We start from the raw sequence: 22,264 nt of genomic DNA, 5'->3' as shown, positions 1-22,264 counted from the left end.
TGTGGATAGTAACAGTTACTTAGATTACTCTAGTAACCATTACTATCCTTGGAAAAGGAATGTCCCATATGGGCAATTTAAAAGAATAAGGAGAAATTGTAGTTTACTAACAGATTATGACAAACAAAGCCTCATTCTCAAAGAGAGATTCAAGGAAAAAACATTATCCTATGGAACTTATTGAGTCCAGTTACCAAAGAGCAAGAAATGAAAGAAGGGAAAATTATTTTGTCCAGGTAAAGGACAATAAACAAACAAAATTAGGAGCTGACAAACCAATGGAGATTAGATTCATTACACAATTTAACAGTAATCATAAGGAAAATAAAAATATATTCCAGAAACACTGGAGAATTCTAAAGAGAGACCCCATTCTTAATGATTTGATTGGTGATAGTCCATCTATAGTATACAAAAGGGCCCCTACCCTGAAAAATATTTTAGCACCTAGTAAGGTTGTTAGACATCAAACTAATAAGGCTTGTAAAACCACGCATAGACCAAATAAGAGTCAAAATAATAGTTGTTCAATTATGAATAGGGGTGCTTACAAATGTAGGATCCCTAGATGTAAAATGTGTGACCACATTGGTCATGGCACACTCTATTTTCGTTCTCATGTAGATACCAAAACCTATAGAATTAAAAGTAGGATGACCTGTGCTTCCAATTATGTTATATATTTAATATCCTGTGAATGTGGGGTTCAATATATTGGTCGCACAATCAGACGTTTGAGTCATCGTTGGTCTGAACACTATTGTAGTATCCTTAGAAATAAAATCTCATAGTGTTATTAAACACTGCCACAAAAAACATGGAGGAAATCCCAACTGTTACACGTTAGTGCCGATAGAGGAGATTGAACCCTCCAACTTATACAGTAGATTCCTGAGGCTGAGGCAGAGAGAGACATACTGGATTCACAAACTGAAGACCATGCATCCTCTGGGTCTCTATCTTAATGTGGATCTAGCAGCTTTTTAAGATCCATCTACTCACAATCTAAGGTGTGTGTCTCTCTCTGCCTTATCCTGCAGGTATTATCATCATATATTATATTTTATTTTTTATTCCAGATGTTTGTTTAGAATTGCTTGGAATTGGTATCCCCAATATATATATATTCTGAATTACACATATATATATCATACATATGGGGGCCCTTCCAAAGCTAATATGGCCTTAAAGGAACAATATAAACATGGATATAAGAACATCATTACACATTATTTGGGTTAAGACCAAGGAATATGAATTCAAATACTCTAGTTATAGAAATAGGAACTATCCAAATTATAATGGGATCCATCGACAAGAGCAATAGAGTAAAGGTATATACCAAGATTTTACTTTAGATTTCACAATTGTTATATATACACTTATTCACATTCAAGAACAGGTATATTCACAAACCTTTTTACCAATTTTTTCTACTAAGTTAACTCAATGTCACACTATTTGGACATTTCACTATACACTCCAAACCATTAGCCATTTACAAGTATAGCAACACTAATTATTTGTTGCATCACATTTTTGTAATTTTTCACTACACACTAACCATCATCAGACACCACCTATTTTTAGCTATATTTATTATTATTAGTAGTAGTATTATTATACAACTCCTCGGTTACACTTAGAATTAATTAGCACTACCCTTAGATTAATGTCACTTATAGATTCACTACATTAAGGGTACATACATCAATATAGGGTCCATTTTCACACAACCCCTATAACCTTGATTCACATTAGTACAACATCTAGAATATTTCTTCCTCGATATTCACTACACAGAGGATATACTTTTGGTATAGGTTTTATAGGAATTATAGTATTATATCACAGAATTTCAAACCTCATTACAATGTTATCGATGCTATTACAAATTTATTTAAAAACACGGAGGGCTCGAAACTGTAATTTGGGATCACATAGAACTTTGAATTTTTATTATTATATTTTTTTATTATTGTTTAGATTCAAATAACAGAATGTTATTATCCCCTAAACTAAATTGGTCTAGATCCAAAACATTTAGAAACATATCGAGATCTATTACATTTAAAATGAATATCATAACATTTAATTACCATCTCCATGTATTATGTTATTAAGCAGAAACCGTACATATATGATGTATGGCATCATGTATGTAAGTATTACAGTAATAACACAGTGAGGGTCTTATGCACACAGAGTATATATATATATAAAGCAGGGGTGATCCCCTGAAATTCAGAATCTAGAGGACTTTTACTTGTACATATCATGTATATAAAATTTAGATCATTGTACATATGTCGTGTATCAAATATAAGATGAGTCATTATGTCTATCTGTAATAAGTCGTTTGATGTTGCTAAAAATGTATATATTGATATATTATTATTTGTTAATAGTATGTTATCGACAGCTAAGACATAATTCTGTTAGTTATTTAGTATTTGTGAGAGACGTAGCACCTAATCAATTAAAACACATGTTATATGGTGGGTGTGTAACATATAACCCATCTCCATTGGTGGGGGAGTTATGGTGGGTGTATAATACGCAAACCATTCCCATTGGTTAACTCAGCCTTTTTAAGACAGCAAGGTAGTACTAAATTTATGAGCCTGATGAAACGGCGTGCAGCCGAGAAACGCGTAGTGAAGTTTTAAGTATTTTAATAAAAGTTTTTATATTGTTCTACCTTGCTTTGAACTATTCTTTTCCACCGGACGTTCGGGAGTACCAGCTACCTCTTTGGGAAGTCAGCCGAACGGCTTTATAAAGTTTCGGTCCGCTCGATATTGCACTGATTGTGCATACACGTTTGTGAGTATACACACCTACCCACTGTTAGCAGTTCCATATTGGTAAGGGTTATCTGCACCAAAGGTGTTCTATGCTTCATTTCTCCTAGGGGCCTGTATAATGCCTGGAGCATATCGGGAGAGTAAGAGTCAGCCGAACGGCTCTGAAGTTTCGGCTTGTGGATTATTGCACTGGAAGTGCAAATACCTTTGTGAGTACTAGTATTTCTTCTTTTGGAAATCTCACTTATTGTTGGGTTTATCTGCACCAGAGCGCCTCTTCTTTTTTTGTCATTCCCAGGACCAAGTTTTATCCTCACGTATATTTTGGAGAGAGCTGCTGTTGTTCTGGGGATATCTATATTGCACTACTCCTCAGGAATTGTGGGACTTTCAGTATACTGAACATATATGGACATTTCTTTTGCTGTATATCAATACCAAGGAATCTATTAAGTATTCATTTGTTATTATTGATCATTTATATATATATATATATATAATTTTATTGTTGTATTATTGTTGTTTTATATTTTTCACAGAAAAACAGAAAATATCATAATTAGAACCTCCACCTTAGGAATAGCATTGAATAGGCGCACCTCTTTTTTTTCCCAAACACACTTTGTTAGTGTTGTTCCTTCTAAATTATTAAAAATAGTTAATAACTATTTAGTAACTATTGTACCTAGTTAAAATAAATACAAAGTTGCCTGTAAAAAAATAAATAAACCCTAAGCTAGATACAATGTAACTATTAGTTATATTGTAGCTATCTTAGGGTTTATTTTATAGGTAAGTATTTAGTTTTAAATAGGAATTATTTAGTTAATGATAGTAATTTTAATTTAGATTTATTTAAATTATATTTACGTTAAGGGGGTGTTAGGGTTAGACTTAGATTATGGGGTAAATACATTTAATAAAGTGGTGGCGATGTTGGGGGCGGCAGATTAGGGGTTAATAAAATTTAACTAGTGTTTGCGAGGCGGGAGTACGGTGGTTTAGGGGTTAATATATTTATTAAAGTGGCGGCGATGTCCGGTTCGGCAGATTAGGGGTTAACATTTTTATTTGAGTGTTTGTGATGTGGGGGGGGGGGGCTCGGTTTAGGGGTTAATAGGTAGTTTATGGGTGTTATTGTACTTTTTAGCACTTTAGTTAAGAGATTTATACTACGGCGTTAGCCCATAAAACTCTTAACTACCGACTTTCAAATGCGGTACCAGTCTTGACAGGAGAGGCTGTACCGCTCACTTTTAGGAAGACTTAATACCGGTGTTAGGAAAATCCCATTGAAAATATAGGATACGCAATTGATACAAGTGGATTTGCGGTATTCGAGTCGCGCCAAAAAAAGTGAGCAGTACACCTGTACCTGCAAGACTCATAATACCAGTGGGCGTTAAAAAGCAGCGTTGGGACCTCTCAACGCTGCTTTTTATGGCCAATGCAAGTCTTGTAATCTAGCAGAAAGTGATAACATAATGAGATCACCTGCAAGCTCAACCCATTTCAATAGGCTATGGCTTCAAAGTGCAAAACCAGAAATTTCATATACACAAATAAACCTGAAAAATTCTAATTCTTATACCCCGCAGCAGCTATAACAAGTCATTGGAAATACATTACGGAAAAGCAATTTTACAGTATCCTGTACCTGTTAAGTGTAGCTGGATTAATCTATGAAGCTTTTATAAAGCAAACTGTATTATAAAGCTGAATTAAAAAGGGACATGGGGGGGCGGAGCCAGCTACAGAGGCAGCCAGACGTGTTCTCCTGAAGCTCCTAGCTCTTAGATATAATTTCATAATTTAAACTATACATAAGGAGCCCAAATCTCTCCTTTGTGACTATAGTAAATAAATACCACTTATTGGGCTTTTAAGAACTCTGAAAAGGAGTTAATTAGCAAATCTGAGACAGATCCAGCTTCATAGATTATACCACGCGGACTCCCATACTTCTAATAACATGGCTGCTATGGAGGCCTTAGACTTATGGGAACAGCGCACCCAACATCTTCTAAAACTAAGGTTTCAGAGCATGAAAGAGGATTTAATGTTACTAGCCTCTGCCTTTCTGCAATCACCGGAACAGCAAGCAGCGGACACTGACTCTGTGACACATAGCAGGTCTTGTGCTGCGTCCGTGATCAGACTACAGGAGGTAACGGATACACCCTCTGGCACATTTACTCCAGCCTCCAGATATCATGAACCGAGAAGAGAACTTGACTTCCACCCTCAACCGACTAAGCTGCCGGATACAGTCACTGAAGCGATAGTGCACAGAGAAGCCCTCACCGCACAGGATGACACGCTCCCTACGCTGATGCTGACCGCTTATGACACCCCAGTTCAGCCTCAAGCCAGTGCTCCGCTATACGGGAACAGTCTTTTAGGGTACACACAGCCCAGTCACATACCTGGGAAAGCACCCTATCTCCCGAACGTTGCCAGCATCAGAAATAGTCCTCAGACACATGCGACTGCAGCTCAGACTTTTCCGCTGGGCGAATCAAGCCTTAATACCCAGCCCTCTCTTGCAGGTGCATCAAGCAGCACTCTAAGAGCATTTAGACCGGACCATGGAGGACTTCTAACCTCTTTAGTGACAGCCGCATCACAACTGAACAATGAAGTTCAACCTCCTATGGGACTCAGAATTATAGTTGGAGTAGGTTAAAGTTGGGACTGTTCACATTTCTATCTCAACAAGAATTGGCATCGGGTAATATGGAGAGAACTCCGGAGCATTCACAGGGCGTTAGCATTCGGCACAGCCGACTACTCCACACTGCCCAGCTCCTGGTGTCTTTGTTCTTGTTATAAAGTTTAATATCTAAGATGTTATATATTCTTCCCCCACCAATATGCCTTGTACAGTTTATGCTATTCTAATTGGAGACTTGATTTACTTATGTTTGTACATGCTAAACCCTTGTTTATTGCTAATTAACAAATAAGAGACCCGCTGTAGTTCTACAGTTTGACCACTATTATCTGTCCTAAGAATTACAACGGCTATGTTTTAATGTAGCGTACACTGAGCATTTTTACATCCCTGCATGTTATAGCAGCTCTAGCAGCTAACTTTAAGGCCTACATTTATTAGGTATATACAGGTGCTAACCTATGTCATATCATTACGTGCTGAGGGAGCCCTAACTGGCTAGTGTTAGGCTATATAATGCTCAAAGTAATTTAAGTGGCTCACTTAGTTTATATTCAGTTCCTATAGTTCATCAGAGTTCCTGGACCTCTTGAAAACCCTTACAGTAATTCTTGATTATCTGTTTAACACTCACACATTCCTGACTCCAAATGTTCATGTGCCCTTAAACTAGCTAAGATATACAAACTTTATTAGATATATGGTGCAACTATATTGGTCTATTTGCTGCCTTTAACATATGTTACCCAGCCCTTTAACACATCATTGCAATGCAGGCATTTAATGCTACTTAACCCTATCTTTCTACTTATTGTACTAAACTAGCATAGGTTAAAATCTGTATTATGTTGTTCAAAATATTTATCTCTCTCCTACTTGCTAACCTATTGTTTGATGTTTTGCATAGCTAAACCAGATGCTATTGGTACCATTGGTATGTAATAACTATTTAGTGGCCTCATGTGATTTACTTTTGTAGGGGAAACACACCTTTCTAGATTTCAAGAAGCCTAACTCTGCAATTAAATGTTATTAGATCTATCTTACTGTTGTTTTAGCTAGCCACTTAGGTTTCAGCTGAGCACACTGAAGGTCAGCTTTTTATACAATACGTGCTGCTGGCAGGTTATTCCTACTTAACCCCTACCCTCCCATAATTTCCAACTTTAGGAACTAATCGCCCCCTCTAGCCATGTTCTGTTTACTATAAAGATGGGAATCAGTATGACTCTCCCTAGAGATCATTGCTTATATAACAATTAGGTATATCTACAACACTAAGCCACTAGCTTCCTCTCCCTGTTTCCCCCACTAGAACTCCATAAAGTGTCACGACTCCTCATAAAGACAAAGTATACCACATTTTATCCTAAGTACCGCTATATATTACTTATAGCTTTTTTTAGGACATTGCTTTTTCAGTCCTCTACTAACTCTATTTGACCCCTCTCCTTCCTTTCCCGCCGGCATCTATTACCTGCGGGTCATATCCCTACTCCCTTTACCAGCATTGTCTATAGTTGACATCTCCCCAGAAGAGGGGCCCATGTAGTAGTCCTTTCTTTTTCGGTTATATATAATTCCACCCCCCCCCCCGTTTACACCCTCTCTGGGTAGTTACCCTTATTTTTACATGCCCTAGCCTTAATATGTTAAGGACGCAGATGGAAGATAACCCCACTAGAAGTCTACTCGTAAACCCCTGAGACCCACTCTTATATTATTTTTAAATAGCCCTGTAGTCTACATCTTGTGAATATAACTATCCCCACCCCACTTGTATCCTCTTTGTGACGCTTCCCTTACTTTCACATACCCTAGCTTTCATTTACTAGAGGCGTAGTTTAAAAATAACCCCACTAGGTGTGCACTTAGAGGCTTTGGGATTCCACTCCATTCTATTTAGCCATGTAGTCTGTACCTTCATAACACTTTGACTGGCTCCGTCCTCCCCTCTCCCCTTTGTTGCGAGCGGCTTTTGTCCGCTGTATTCCCCCCCCCCCCCATACATTTAGGCCTACGGGAGGCCTAACAAAAGCCAGCTCCCTACCTCTCACCATTTTCAGCTCTTAGAATATCTCTTATCTTGAGGGTAGAGACCACTTGTTACCTGTTATAAAAAAAAAAAAAAAAAAAAAAAAGAGGCTCCTTTCCTATATGTCCCAGTCACATCTATTTCATAAATATAGTTTTAAATTTTACACTTTATACTCAAAGCTGCTCTACTTTGGACTAGTTACTAAGACAACAAATATTACATTGACACACCAGAGTTATAACTCCTGTCTGATTTCAATATGTGAATTGTATCAGTCCCTATATTGTTTTTGTTCCGTGCCTGGACATACTCTCTATTGTATTGTTTTCACTCAACGCCTCAATAAAAATTTTATGTCAAAAAAAAAAAAAAAAAAAAAAAAGGGACATGAAAGTCAAAATTAAAATGTAATAATTCAGGCAGAGCAAATGTACTTTGAAACACATGCCTAGTTTGGTTTAGGAGCACCAGTGCACGATTGGGAGCTAGCTGTTGATTGGTAGCTGCGTACAAATGCCACTTGTTATTGGCTCACCAGTTTAGCTAGGTTGTAGTAGTGCATTGATTTTAGGGATTAAACACATACGGCTAGATTACAAGTCTTGCGGTACGGCTTTTAACGCTGAAAAAAATGGCCATTCCAGCGTAATGTACAGGAACGCATATTACGAGTCATGTCGGTATAGCTATACCGCAATCATTTTAGTCTGTAACGCAACGTTCATTCTGCACTAAAAAAAAAAAAAAAAAAAAAAAAAAAAAAAAAAACACGTTTGTGTGAGATTTTCATAGCGCCGGTATTACAGGTTGTGCGGTCCGGCTAAAAAGCTAACATTACAGCCTATACTGACACGAGCCATACCGCCATCTGAGACCAGTAGTTATGGATTTTGCGAAACAAAAATGTTTCACAAAACTCATAACTAAAGTGTTACAAAGTACACTAACACCCATAAACTACCTATTAACCCCTAATCTGCCACCCACATCGCCAACGCTATTTAAATATATTAACCCCTAATCCGCCGGTCCCCGACATCGCCGCCACTATAATAAAGTTATTAACCCCTAAAGCTCCGGCCTCCCACATCGCCACCACTAAATAAACCTATAACCCCCCCACATCGCAAAACACTAAATTAAACTAAACTATTAACCCTTAAACCTAACACCCCCCCCCAACTTTAAATTACAATATAACTATATTTAAATAAAATACCTGTGAAATAAAAATAAACCTAAAATTAAACTATACATTAACCTAACATTACTATTCTTTAAAAAAAAAAAAAAAAAAAATACCAATTAAAAAATCTAAAATTACAAAATTTAAAAAACCTAAACACTACTAAAAAAATTGAGAGGAAAAACGTAGACATCAATGGGGTTGCGTTACGGAGATTTTACATTCCGCACTTCAGGTGTTTGTTAGAAAAAACCTCTCTCCCCATTGAGGTCTATGGGGGAAAGCGTGCACGAGCACGTCAAAGCAGCCCTTGGATTTTGTGCAGTATGCAGCTTAATGCCACCATATTGCACGCACAAGGAGGCTTTTCAGTAACTCTTAATAGCAGCGCTATGGAGAGTGAAATAACACATTTTTTTGGCGTTAGTTTCGCACCCTATTTAGTGCAAAACTCGTAATCTAGGTGTCAGTTATATGCAAACAATGATGGAATAATAAAATGCTATAACACATTAGAATTTTTATTTTATGTCTCTATAAGAATATCTGCAAAAATTAAAGTGAAGGTCAATTTTCATGTGAAAGTGCCCGGTTTTTAAAAAAAAAAAAAAAATCAAGGGCACTTTCAGTCATGAAAATTGACATTTCAGACGTTTTTTTAAACTATACTTACCTTTTCTTCTTGAAGCCGCTCCAGTGCTTCACCAGCCCGTCGCAAGCCTCTTCATACATCAGCAATTACTATTTCAGCATCCTCCAATCACGGCTTCCCCTCCGGGGTAACTATTGCCTGAGGCAACGCCATGATTGGAGGAAGCCGGTTTTGTCATTGATGGGTAAGTAGACCAGGAAGAAGCAGGCAGGGCATCGTTTCAGAATGGCGATCCAGCATTTCAGAAGAACAAGGTAAGTAAATACGGCGCTATGTCAATTTTCATGAATGAAAGTGCCCCTGTTTTTAATAGTTTTTTTTAAAAACCGGACACTTTCACATGAAAATTTACCTTCACTTTAAAAAAAAACCATCAAAATTTGTGATGTTATTCTATTATTCACTGACCACAAAATGTATGTTGCCTATCACAGTTCTGGAGACCGTATTTACAAAAGAATAGAAATAAACTACAAAACCATTCAAAGAAGGGCAATTCAAATGGTACATCATTTAAACAATTAACCCCTTAACGACCAAATATGTACCCTGTACAACAGAGTATAGGATATGTTGTGGCTGTTAAGGGGTTAAACTTACAAGGAAAGACATCAGGGCTTTCTTATGTATATCTTAGAGGATAGAATGGAGAAGCTGATCTGATAAAAAAAATATTTCAGTATTTTTAGTGATTAAGCAAAGGGGACAAAGAAAGCACTTTTCATAAACTAAGAAACACAATGACACCGGGTCAAGATTTCAAGTTAGAGGCCAGCAGATTTAAGTAATTTTCGCAAATGGTTGATCCATGAAAGATAAACTTACAACAGAGGTAGTAAGGACAAAATCTGTAAGGAAATTCAAGAATTTAAATTAGGGACATAATGAGATGTAAAAGTAAATTTTCATTATTCAGATACAGTCAGTGTATAATTATATATATATATATATATATATATATATATATATATATATATATATATATATATATACACACACACACATACACACATACATATGCACACACACATACATGTTTTAACCACCGCATACCTAGGTACACAACATTTTTCATATAGCACATGTGCACACTTCTATACCTAGCTCAGTATGAGCTCACAGAAAGTGTCAAAGGATACGAAGAAGATAGATACATTTGAGAATAGACGTAAATATTTTTGTATTTTTTTTTATTGTATGCTATCAGGTTCCTGAAAGTTTAATTTTGACAACCAAATACGCTTAAGCTTACACTATAGAAATATATATCTATGTTTTTAGGTTTCTATAGATATCTGGAATTTCCAAAAGTGATTATTACGGCGACATGTTACCCTAACACTGAATCACGTAAAAGTGATTCAACATATATGCAAAATGCTGACTGGAAAATATCACATGAATATCTTTATATGAAAGAGGAATATATTTGTCCTCATAAATTTCCTCAATAGCTGTATCTGGCTCCCATCTTGTGAAACTCTCTGCCTCGCTCCACAAGACTCTCTTCTAGTTTTAAAAGCTTCAAGTGCTCCCTAAAGACTCTACTGTTCAGGGATACATACAACCTACGCTAACCTTACTTTATATAAGTTCCACTCCTCCATTGCTATCCCTTGAACCCCCTTAGCATGTAAGCCTAAGAGTCCAGCTGTTTGTAGATCACCTTCTTAAGAACTGACTACAACAGTGCAACTCTTGGCAGTGCCCTCTACCCATTTGATCCCTATAATTGTTTTTTTGTACTCCGTCTTTGTTAATAGCGCTGCGGAATCTGTTGGCGCTCTACAAATAACCGATAATAATAATAATAAAATAATCTCACTGTAAAAGGGACTTTAATAAAGCATGCGGTTAGGATGCTTTCCCCAGGACTTGCAAGGGAGGTTGAATTCACTTTATTGTTAACCTCTTCAGTTTAAGGAAGTTTACTATGAAATCTTGCAAGATTTTAGTGAAATCCCATCAGATCACAGTAAAGCAGCACTGATGAAGACGTTTTTGTGTTTTTTTGCTAAATATGCAATTGACTGTAAAATGCAGAATGTTAACTTCTCACAAAGCAAGTTGATTTTAGTTTTAAATAAATAAAAATCCAAGTAACATGTCATACAAGTCATCATTGTTATACAAAACTGATCAACCACATAGTCACGCAACAGACTGATAAATTAATTAATCTGTATATTCTGAACACCACAAAGTATATAATAAACAAACCTCAAAAGAGTTTACCTGTGCAGTTCTCCCCATCCTGAAGGCAAGGTAAAGTTCTGCCATCTGTTTTAGCAGTTATATTCCCATCAGATTTCCCGCAGGGCAAAACTCTGAAGCCTGTATTAAAAAAAATGTAAAGAACATTTTAAAATTTAAATAAATAAAATGGGGAAAATGTTTAACAAATATTTAAAAGAAAAAAAAAAAAAAAAAACACACACCACATGTATACCAAAGTTCAAGTTCTTACTTAAATGTGAACAAGTTGGAGGAATAATGATTACTATTGGCTTAATGTGAAATCAAAATATCTAGTGAAAACAAAAAAAATAAAAAGGCTATTCTTTTGTTAGTTCATTTTTTTTTCTGTATTTTTATTTTTTTAATTTCCTTCTCTAGGGGGTCCTTTACAATCTATCAAAATTCCAATTTTAACTAGACTACAACAGACAGTCTGGACCAGGGGTCTGCAACCTTGGGCCCCCAGATGTTTTAGAACTACATTTCCCATGATGCTGAAACACTATTTAGGCTGTCTGAGCATCATGGGAAATGTAGTTCCAAAACATTTGGGGGCCCAAGGATGCTGACCCCTGGTCCAGATTGTCCTTTGCAGTCTTTGTAGTAGTTGTATAGTAATTGTAGTTAAAAATTGGAATTTTGATAGATTGTAAAGGAACCCCTAGACTACAACGGACAGTGTGGACCAGGGATCAGCAACCTAGGGCCCCCAGATGTTTTAGAACTACATTTCCCATGATGCTGAGACACTATTTCGCCTGTCTGAGCATCATGGGAAATGTAGTTCCAGAACATCTGGGGGCCCAAGGATGCTGACCCCTGTTCTGGACTGCTGAGATGATTATTGGTGCCCCCGTCCACCCTACAGGATCTGTACTCTTTCAGAATGAGGAAAAGTGCAGTAAAAATCATTACAAACTCTACACACCCTGATCACAACAACTATTCCCATTGAATGGTTGGTGCTTGAGAGCACTAGAACAGCTTTTTTTCACGTTATCTCCCTCATGAACAATTAAAACTGCCTTACAAGGCCTCTCTAAGTGCAATATTCGCAGTGTGTAAAATATAATCTCCTTTCCTATGTAAATTCATTCCTATTTATTTTGTTATTTATTTATTTATTTATTTATTTGACCCGGCAATATTGTTCCTCTTTAGACATTACATTACCCCTTGCACAATGGTGTAAATATGTTTATTGTAGCCTAATTGTGTCTTTATATATATATTTTTTCTTTATTTTTGTTGTTACGTGTCTTGCGGTTGTATTTGTACGAGTGTACTGTAAACTTCATTCACCAAGAAAAAATCCCTTGTGTGTGCGCGTACGCAAGTACACTTGGCAATAAAGCTATTTCTGATTCTAAATGGACATTAAACTGCTGGGCCCACCTACAATACCATGGTTACTACTCGCTATGCTACATTTTTTCCTCCTGTGACAGTGGATCTCTTCAAAACAATTCTATTTTAGTCCCTTTCTGGTGCCGATTGGTTAAGCTTCATACTGGCAGCCATATTGAACCTTCAGTATTCCTGAGCTCTGTGGTAGAAGCTGTGCACATTCACAGATAGGTCATGTTGGCTTTTTGACAGCTTTATTATGCAATTTGTGTTAGCGTGTATAATATAGAGCAAGAGATTTACTCTTGTTTTGCTGTGTATGCATTGCTCTACAATTTAAACCATGAAATTTCATATTTTTAAATTTCATTTTCTTGTTTTACTTTTTTATTTGCAGTATTTGTTTGCTTCTGCGTGGGTTTGTCAACATTTGAGAGAAATGTCCTTCAAAATAAAGTCTAATACCCATGTTTCTGTTATTTTATTCATTTGTTTATTTTTAGAACTAGATTTACTAATATACATGGCTCTTTCTATAGACTGGAATAGTTTAGAAAAAAAAAAAAAAAAAAAAAAAACACACCACACACCATTTCTATTAAAGGGAAACTAATGAGCAAAATTTGATTATACATATCAGTGAGGATGTAAATATGGTCATTTGCATTAAAATGAATGCGGAATACACAGCTAGTGCTACTGTATTAATGCTGACTGACCAATTAGGATGATTCGTTCCTATATATCAGGTTTATTATGGTCAGTACCATTAAAAACTGAGAAAAAAAGTGAGTAGAATGTCTCTTTAAGCAAGTAGATACCAAGGGGTAATGTTGTTTCAAAACATGGTGCTTTTTATAGACTTCAGGTACTCTAATGCTTTCACTATTTTGGATGTGTTGTGACAATTCAGTATTGTTTCTATCACATGACTACTAGTACCAAGTACAGCACCTGACTGACCATTCAAGCAGATATCATGACTGGGGAAACAAATCATGTTAAAGGGACACTGAACCCAAATTTTTTATTTCGTGAATTCTCAGACTGGACTGGACACACATCATATGACCCTGAAACATGCACAGCCCTGGGTGCTTAATAGCACTCACAGGTAGCTATACTGTCACCAGAGTCCCAGACAGTTAACCCCATATGCATATATAAATATATTTGAATAATTAAAAGGGATATAAAAGATACAACAAGAAGATGCTCTAATAGATTAGAAAATGTTATTATTACACCATTGCTTCTATATAACTGATTAACCCTTGCAAAAAGGATTAAACCACAGCTGAAGTTAGCTCCAGAGCAGAAATGCACTTCTTGGAGCTAGCTGAACACATCTGATGAGCCAATTACACAAGGCATATGTGTGTAGTCATAAGGCAACCAGACCAAAATACAGGAATCCTCAGACCTAAATTTGGAACACTTCATAAATGTTGATGAGGTGGCAGGAATCAGAAATAAATCCCCAAAGGCACTTAAAAATACTTAGAAAATATGAAGTCTTAGCTTGACCTAAAGCTACCAAGAGCAACAAAAACAATTCCAAAAGTCCCTTAAAATATATATATTAAAAAAAATGATGTAAGTCTTAACTTAACCCCAGTGGTACTTGGAGTCAGAAATATATTCCCAAAGGCACTTAAAATTTTATGAAGTCTTAAAGGGACATTAAACACTAAATAAATGCTATGTAAAATGATGCATTCAAAGAAAAGATTAGTCTCAAAATAACTTGTAGATTTACTTTTTAAGTTTCATTAGCTGGTTAAATATTGACAAAATAAGTGTAAAGTTTTGTTGTCTATGAAACAATGGGAGCTGCCATGTTGTAACTTAGATTACCTTCTCTGCTGTAGCCAATTAGGGATAGTTATAAATAGGTCACTAGAGTAAGCAGCCAATGGCTGTGCGGAATATAACAGTGTTCTGCACTTCCATTTCTAACAGGAACTAAAATGCTCACAATTTCACAATGGAATTACAGGAAAAGGGGACAAAATAAATAATGAAAGTATATAATTTTATATTACCATCTCAAAGTGTTTAATGTCCCTTTAAGTAAGGTAAAGGAAGTGTATTTAAAATGGTCTTAAAATTGCATGCTCATGATGCTCTATATAAATCATGCAAGCTTAAAGGGGATATCAAACTCAAAAAAATGATTTTGTGATTCAGACAGAGCATATTATTTTTAAAAAGTTTACAATTTACTTCTATTATCAAATTTGCTTTGTTCCAATAATATTCTGTGTTGAAGAGATACCTAGATAGGCATCTGAAGTCTTGCAAATTGATAATATTCATGCAAAATTGCGGCCTTATAGTGCTCCAGCAACAACAAAAAGATACCAAGAGAAGAAAGAAAAAACGTAATAGAAGTAAATTAAAAAGTTGTTTAAAATGTCATGCTCTGTCTGAATCCTGAAAGAAAGATTTTGGGTTTCATATCATTTCTATTTGTTTAATGACAATCACAATATTGCTCACCTTTGTTTTATGTTCTATTATTAGGGTTTGCTGTATGTCTTTGTTTACACCTCATCACCTACGCACTACCACAATCCCCCAATTTGTGGAACTTATCCAATAGCTTCTAAAAAAAAAAAAAAAGTCTAAATCCTCAGCAACATCAAAGACTTTATTCTTTCACTACTATGTGATGCAGCTTTTTTGTGGGAAGCAAATTACCTGTAGTGAAGCCAAAACAAAATGAATCATAAGCACGTAACAAGATCATGTGGGGCTCTATTTCAGTAGTTTTACCAGGTAATGAGCCTAACAGCTGTCCTGGGCATCAGTTTCCCAAAGTCACAAGTGATTTCTGTAATAAACTTCAGCATTTAGGACAGGGGAGAAATAGCCTCAAATCCTATAGTATACTGAACATTAGGATGACGAGTATGGTTATTCATAGGTATTCTTGTCCCGCAGCTGTTTCTCACTCTTTAAAGGGATTGCCAAGCATTCATTTAAGAGAGTGATTACCAACCTGGGTGTCAAACAAACTTGCTGAAATAAATAAATAAAAAATGAATATACTTTCAACAACCCCTAAAGTCTTACTTTTTCCTACACTTGTGGTGTAATATAATTTGAATTCTTTTTTCAATTATTTAATCAGATAGAGCTTGCATTTTTTAAACAACTTTACAATATAATTTAATGTTCTCATTTACTACATTCCCTTGGTATCCTTTGTTGAAAAGCATACATAGGCAGGCTCAGGAGCAGCAATATAGTATTCAAGCTAGCTAAAGATTGGTGGGTGCACATTGTCATTGGTTCATGTGTTCAGGTAGTGCCCAGTAGTGCATTGCTGCTTCTTTAACAAAAAGATACCAAAATAATGAACCACACCCGATTTTTACTTAGATGTCCCAGATTAGCCCCACCAGCATGAGCAAGCAGATGACATTCCTTGGCGGAGCCGGCACCAAGAGATCTCTCCAGTTTCAGCAGCCCTGATGTCATTAAAAGGAGGAGCCAGCTGGAGAGAACTCTGCTCGTTTGTGTTTCCTGCCCTCAGACTCCAGCAGCAGCTCATGCAAGGTGTCTGTGTCAGCCTCAGCAGCAGCTGCTTTTTGTGTGTGCCTCTGCACCTTCTACTAGCTAGCGTTACTCCATCCCCAGTTAAAGACACGTTTGTGGGCCAAATTTGTCTCTCCATCTGACTTGCAAATGAGTAGAAATGTGCATTCGGATCCTGCTCGTGCCGTTTGGATCTTTTCAAAACCAGATTGATACTAGTGAAAGATAACCACACTAAGGTCTGTGCAAATCCAGATCATAGTGTGGGGATGTTTCACTAGAATCAATACGGCTACAAAAAGATCCGAACGGCACAAACGGCTACCTACTTCTGCATTCTTTTTCTCTCTGGATTCGCATTACGGTGATTACTCGTATTACCGTGCTTTTGGAGCTGCTTGACATGTTATGAGAGAAAAGTAAAGGATAGTACGGCATGCAGTAGAATGTGGGGAATATTATAAGTGAACAAGAGTGGGGAGGAACACTGGGTACTGTAGAGTTAATATGAAAGCTTGACCTGTGTTTCAAGTGAAACATGGAGAGTCTGGTATATGGTGGTGAAAGTCTGGACAGTGCTCTGAGCAAAGCTCTGCTGTGTATTTTTAGCAGATTGTATTTTGGATTAAACACTTTTCTCAGGCTGGAATCTTCCATGTCAAATCCTACAAAAGTACCCACTGCCAGCCTCTTGCATGCCTGGCTATGCAGTTATTGTTGGGAAACAGTCCATGTGCACAGCCTGTCAGAGAGTGGGTAATAAATATGTGGGGGGCTATGGGAACCGGCAGCCCAACCAGCATTTGCCTGGAAAAAACGATGGCCAGTCCGGGCCTGATACTTCTACATAGGTACATTAAGTAACAATACACTGTTCATAAATTAAATTGTGGGACCATAAAATTATTTTGATGTCAAATATAATAATATGTGTGTGTATAATATTCGGTCACCCACTAACATGAACATAACTAAAACATACCCTGAGATTCTCTAGTGTGTCTGGAATTATGTTAGGGGTGTGTATTTTGCCACACCTGTTGTCCATCAACCACCTGACAAATTTATAACCAGGGTCTGAGCAGCTTACCATTCAAAGAAAATAAATTGCCTTTAATCAATTAACAATAAAAAGCTTGAATTTAGATATTCACCAGACTTTGCTGAAGGCTTGTATGATCACTTCAGTGACTCAAAGGAATTCTCTTCTTTTTTTAAAAAACATAAAAATATCTTAAAGTGAAAGTCCATCCTAGCGTTTTTAAAATGCTAGGATTGATATCGGAAACAAATAAAGGGGACTTTTATTCATTTAGTATAAGATACTTCATACCGAAAGCTCCTTTATTTGTTTCAAGCTATCGCCATTCTGAGATGCTTAGGCAGCCCACAAGCAGAACGCGGTTTTGCTAGAGAGGTGACGTTTTCACCTCTTAGCCAATAGCCGTGCGGTAAATGCGGCTTGGTGCCCATGGGAGCCGGATTTCCTGCACTTTATTTGCTAAGAGGTGAAAACGTCACCGCTTGGCAAAATAAATTTCTGCCATGGGCTGCCTGAACAGCTAAGAACTGCGATTGCTTGAAACAAATAAAAAAGGAGCTTTCTGCATGAAGTATCTTATACTAAATGAATGAAAGTCCCCTTTATTTGTTTCAATCGTCAATACTAGCATTTCAGAAACGCTAGGATTTACTTTCACTTTAACATAACATCGCAGATACTATTTACCTCAGGATTTTATCATGACACAGCTGACGTTCATTCTCATTTGAGTAAAACCTTTTTTTTCTTGTGTGTATTCAAACTACTCTGGGAACTCCCTAAGAGTAAGAAGAGAAGGGAAAAAAAAAATCAGACTTTTTGTTCATACAAGAGCTGCAATAGCACCTGACAAGGCCCAGAAAGGCTGAAACACTCACCTAGAGTTTAATTGCTTTCTCTCATTCAGGTATTTAAGGGCTGGACTGTCTTTCTGGTAGAGTCAGATGGATATTCTAGATATTCTATAGGATATTTATACTCTGAAAACCATAGAGAGCTAAAAGGAGACAGCACCATGAGAGACTCTGGCCTGTTGAACAAGTAGTACATTTATCTCTCTTTTCATTTTTAACAGTACATCATGCTCAGATAATTTTGTTATTTAGATATTCAGTATCCCATTCAAAAGGAAACAATATCTTGTTGTAATACAGTATTATAAATAAATAGTATGTGAGTATATACAATGTGCTTATGGTAATCTGCCCTGGCAAACACTGAAGTACACTACCAGAGACAGATATCCTCAAAACTGTAAACTAAGTATCTAAGTTGTTAAACTAAGCTCTCTAGTCACCTACTATAAATAGGCCAGAGATATTTGCAGGGTTTAGATGTGTAGGTCAGTGTCAGAATTATAGGTGACATATCCATGTTGTGCCTGAAAGATCTGTGCGTGGGAGACTTTAAAGGGGGGGGGGGGTGGGATTGGATTTTTTAAAAAAAGATTGCTCAAACCTGAGACAAAATCACAATAATCTTAGAAGCTTTACTATTATCCTTTCCATTGTGAGTAGATATGTGCATGGCGAAAAAAAAAATTCGGTTTGGATTTTTTCAAATTTCAGTTCGGATCGATTCGAATTCGGAAAAATTTGAATCAATTCGGTTCGGATTCATTCGGATTTGAATGAATCGGCTGGATTTGGTTTGATTCGGAATTCAGTGGGATGTGCTGTATATTAGATGTAACCGATAGCAGAGTGATATAACCTAATATATTGTACAATACTAGTGTAATCCATGGCCATCCGAATCTAACAAATAAATCCAAACTAATTTGGATTTATTCGATAAATTCGGCACTATTTTAATTCGGAAATCCTAATCGATCTGAATCCCGAATTTTACTAATTCAGCCAAATTTCCGAATCGATCCGAAACGAATCGCACATGTCTAATTGTGAGCTTAAATTATAGCCTCTGACAGTAGCTCACTTTGGGCCTGATAATAAAAAGTTTGCAAGCAAAACAGGTAAAAAAAACAAAAAAAAAAAAACACACGTTAAAACTTGCAGGGACAGTCATGATGCAATTATCAAAGAAAATGGACTGTCCGTGCGAGGGGCGAGTTGTATCCCATAGAAATAAATCAGAGCACTCTGCTATGTAAATGTTCTCAAACTTTATGAATACAAATCAAATTACACTATTTTCAGTGCATTGTACATTAATTTTGCTGTCAAATTTCTATGCATAAGATTGCCTTTCACAGCTTAGTGCTTTTATAAAAGTTTGCAATCTTTAACCCCTTAACGACCGAGGACGTACCCTGCACGTCCCCGGTCTGGAAAGCAGCTGGAAGCGATCCTGCTTGCTTCCAGCTGCTTTCCGGTTATTGTAGTGATGACTCGATATCGAGGCATCCTGCAATAACCTTTTTAAGCCATCCGGTGCAGAGAGAGCCACTCTGTGGCCCTCTCTGCACCGGGGATTGTTGGCTTACCGCGTTGGTGGGTGGGAGGCGGGTGGTGGCCATCGATGGCCTTGGTGACGTGCAGGGGGGGCGGGATCGTGGGCGTGGATGATCGGGGGCGCGCACTGACGCGCGCGCGTGCACGGAAGGGCGGGGGCGGGCACGGGGAGGGAGCGGGTGGGAACCGCTACACTACAGAAAAAAGTTAAACAAAAAAATAAAAAAGGGAATAAAAGTTTTTTTTATAAATCAATTAAGGTGTTGGGGTTTGTCTGTGGAGGGGGGGGGGGGGGGAGGTACACTACAGAATTTCTATTTTTTTTTTAAAAAAAAGTTTTTTTCTTGAAACTGGGTACTGGCAGACAGCTGCCAGTACCCAAGATGGCCCCCAATAATGCAGAGGGGTAGGGTAAGAGAGCTGTTTTGGGGGTGGATCAGGGAGGTTGGGGGCTAAGGGGGGATTCTACAAAGCAGCATATGTAAATATGCTAAAAAAAAAAAACCACACAAATTAAAAAACCTTTTATTTTAGTACTGGCAGACTTTCTGCCAGTACTTAAGATGGCGGGGATAATTGTGGGGTGGGGGAGGGAAGGGAGCTGTTTGGGAGGGATGTGTCAGGTGGGAGGCCGATCTCTACACTAAAGCTAAAATTAACCCTGCAAGCTCCCTACAAACTACCTAATTAACCCCTTCACTGCTAGCCATAATATACGTGTGATGCGCAGCAGCATTTAGCGGCCTTCTAATTACCAAAAAGCAACGCCGAAGTCCTATATGTCTGCTATTTCTGAACAAAGGGGATCCCAGAGAAGCATTTACAACCATTTGTGCCATAATTGCACAAGCTGTTTGTAAATAATTTCAGTGAGAAACCTAAAATTGTGAAAAATTTAACGTTTTTTTAAATTTGATCGCATATGGTGGTGAAATGGTGGCATGAAATATACCAAAATGGGCCTAGATCAATACTTGGGGTTGTCTACTACACTACACTAAAGTTAAAATTAACCATACAAGCTCCCTACATGCTCCCTAATTAACCCCTTCACTGCTGGGCATAAAACGTGTGGTGCGCAGTGGCATTTAGCAGCCTTCTAATTACCAAAAAGCAACGCCAAAGCCATATATGTCTGCTATTTATGAACAAAGGGGATCCCAGAGAAGAATTTACAACCATTTATGCTATAATTGCACAAGCTGTTTGTAAATGATTTCAGTGAGAAACCTAAAGTTTGTGAAAAAAAATTTGTGAAAAAGTGAACAATTTTTTTATTTAATCGCATTTGGCGGTGAAATGGTGGCATGAAATATACCAAAATGGGCCTAGATCAATACTTTGGGATGTCTTCTAAAAAAAAATATATATACATGTCAATGGATATTCAGGGATTCCTGAAAGATATCAGTGTCCCAATGTAACTAGCACTCATTTTGAAAAAAAGTGGTTTGGAAATAGCAAAGAGCTACTTGTATTTATGGACCTATAACTTGCAAAAAAAAAGCAAAGAACATGTAAACATTGGGTATTTCTAAACTCAGAACAAAATTTAGAAACTATTTAGCATGGGATTTTTTTGGTGGTTGTAGATGTGTAACAGATTTTGGGGGTCAAAGTTAGAAAAGTGTGGTTTTTTTCCATTTTTTCCTCATATTTTATAAAAAAAAATTAAGAGTAAATTATAAGATATGATAAAAATAATGGTATCTTTAGAAAGTCCATTTAATGGCGAGAAAAACGGTATATAATATGTGTGGGTACAGTAAATGAGTAAGAGGAAAATTACAGCTAAACACAAACACCGCAAAAATGTAAAAATAGCCTTGGTCCCAAACGGACAGAAAATGGAAAAGTGCTGCGGTCATTAAGGGGTTAAAGTTGTGAGAAGGGAAAAAAAAAAAAAAAAAAAAAAAAAAAAAAAAAAAAAAAAAAGGATTTGTAGGTTGGAAAGGTTTAGCGTAAGCTACTTTGGACCACTAGCGGGGCAGGCTTACACATGCAAGCCTGATTCCCGCAATGTAAGAAGCAGATATCATCAGACTGCTGCCTCTTACTCAGCTACCTCCGAGTTTCCATATTGAAATCCCCTCAAACACGCTAGCTCAGGGTGATTGACAGCGCTTTCAATCGTGGGAGAGAAGGGGGCGGCATTACACATAATGTGTAATGGTACATACAACAGTGGACTTACAGTGTACGTGCACCGCAAAACTGTGCGGTCAGGTTCTCAAGTTGAGAACTTCGTCCGCACAACAGTTTGTTTTGGGGGCACATAATTTCATACTCACACAGAACACCCGTGCTCAACCTATTTTACGAT

General features: G+C 37.1%; 1 protein-coding gene across 1 annotated transcript in view; it reads right to left on the bottom strand.

Annotated features, from left to right (window-relative positions):
• Positions 1-22,264, bottom strand: part of BTC (betacellulin) — a 131,329-nt gene that overhangs the window by 91,509 nt on the left and 17,556 nt on the right. Inside the window, exon 2 of the mRNA XM_053703312.1 lies at positions 11,593-11,691. Within this exon, the coding sequence (XP_053559287.1) occupies positions 11,593-11,691 (99 nt within the window). The remainder of the gene's footprint in view (positions 1-11,592; positions 11,692-22,264) is intronic.

The sequence above is a fragment of the Bombina bombina genome, chromosome 2, assembly GCF_027579735.1.
Source record: "Bombina bombina isolate aBomBom1 chromosome 2, aBomBom1.pri, whole genome shotgun sequence".
In the NCBI taxonomy this organism is placed as follows: Eukaryota; Metazoa; Chordata; class Amphibia; order Anura; family Bombinatoridae; genus Bombina; species Bombina bombina.
The sequence above is the reverse complement of the archived record's forward strand: the minus strand, read 5'-3'. Positions and strand labels throughout refer to the sequence as shown.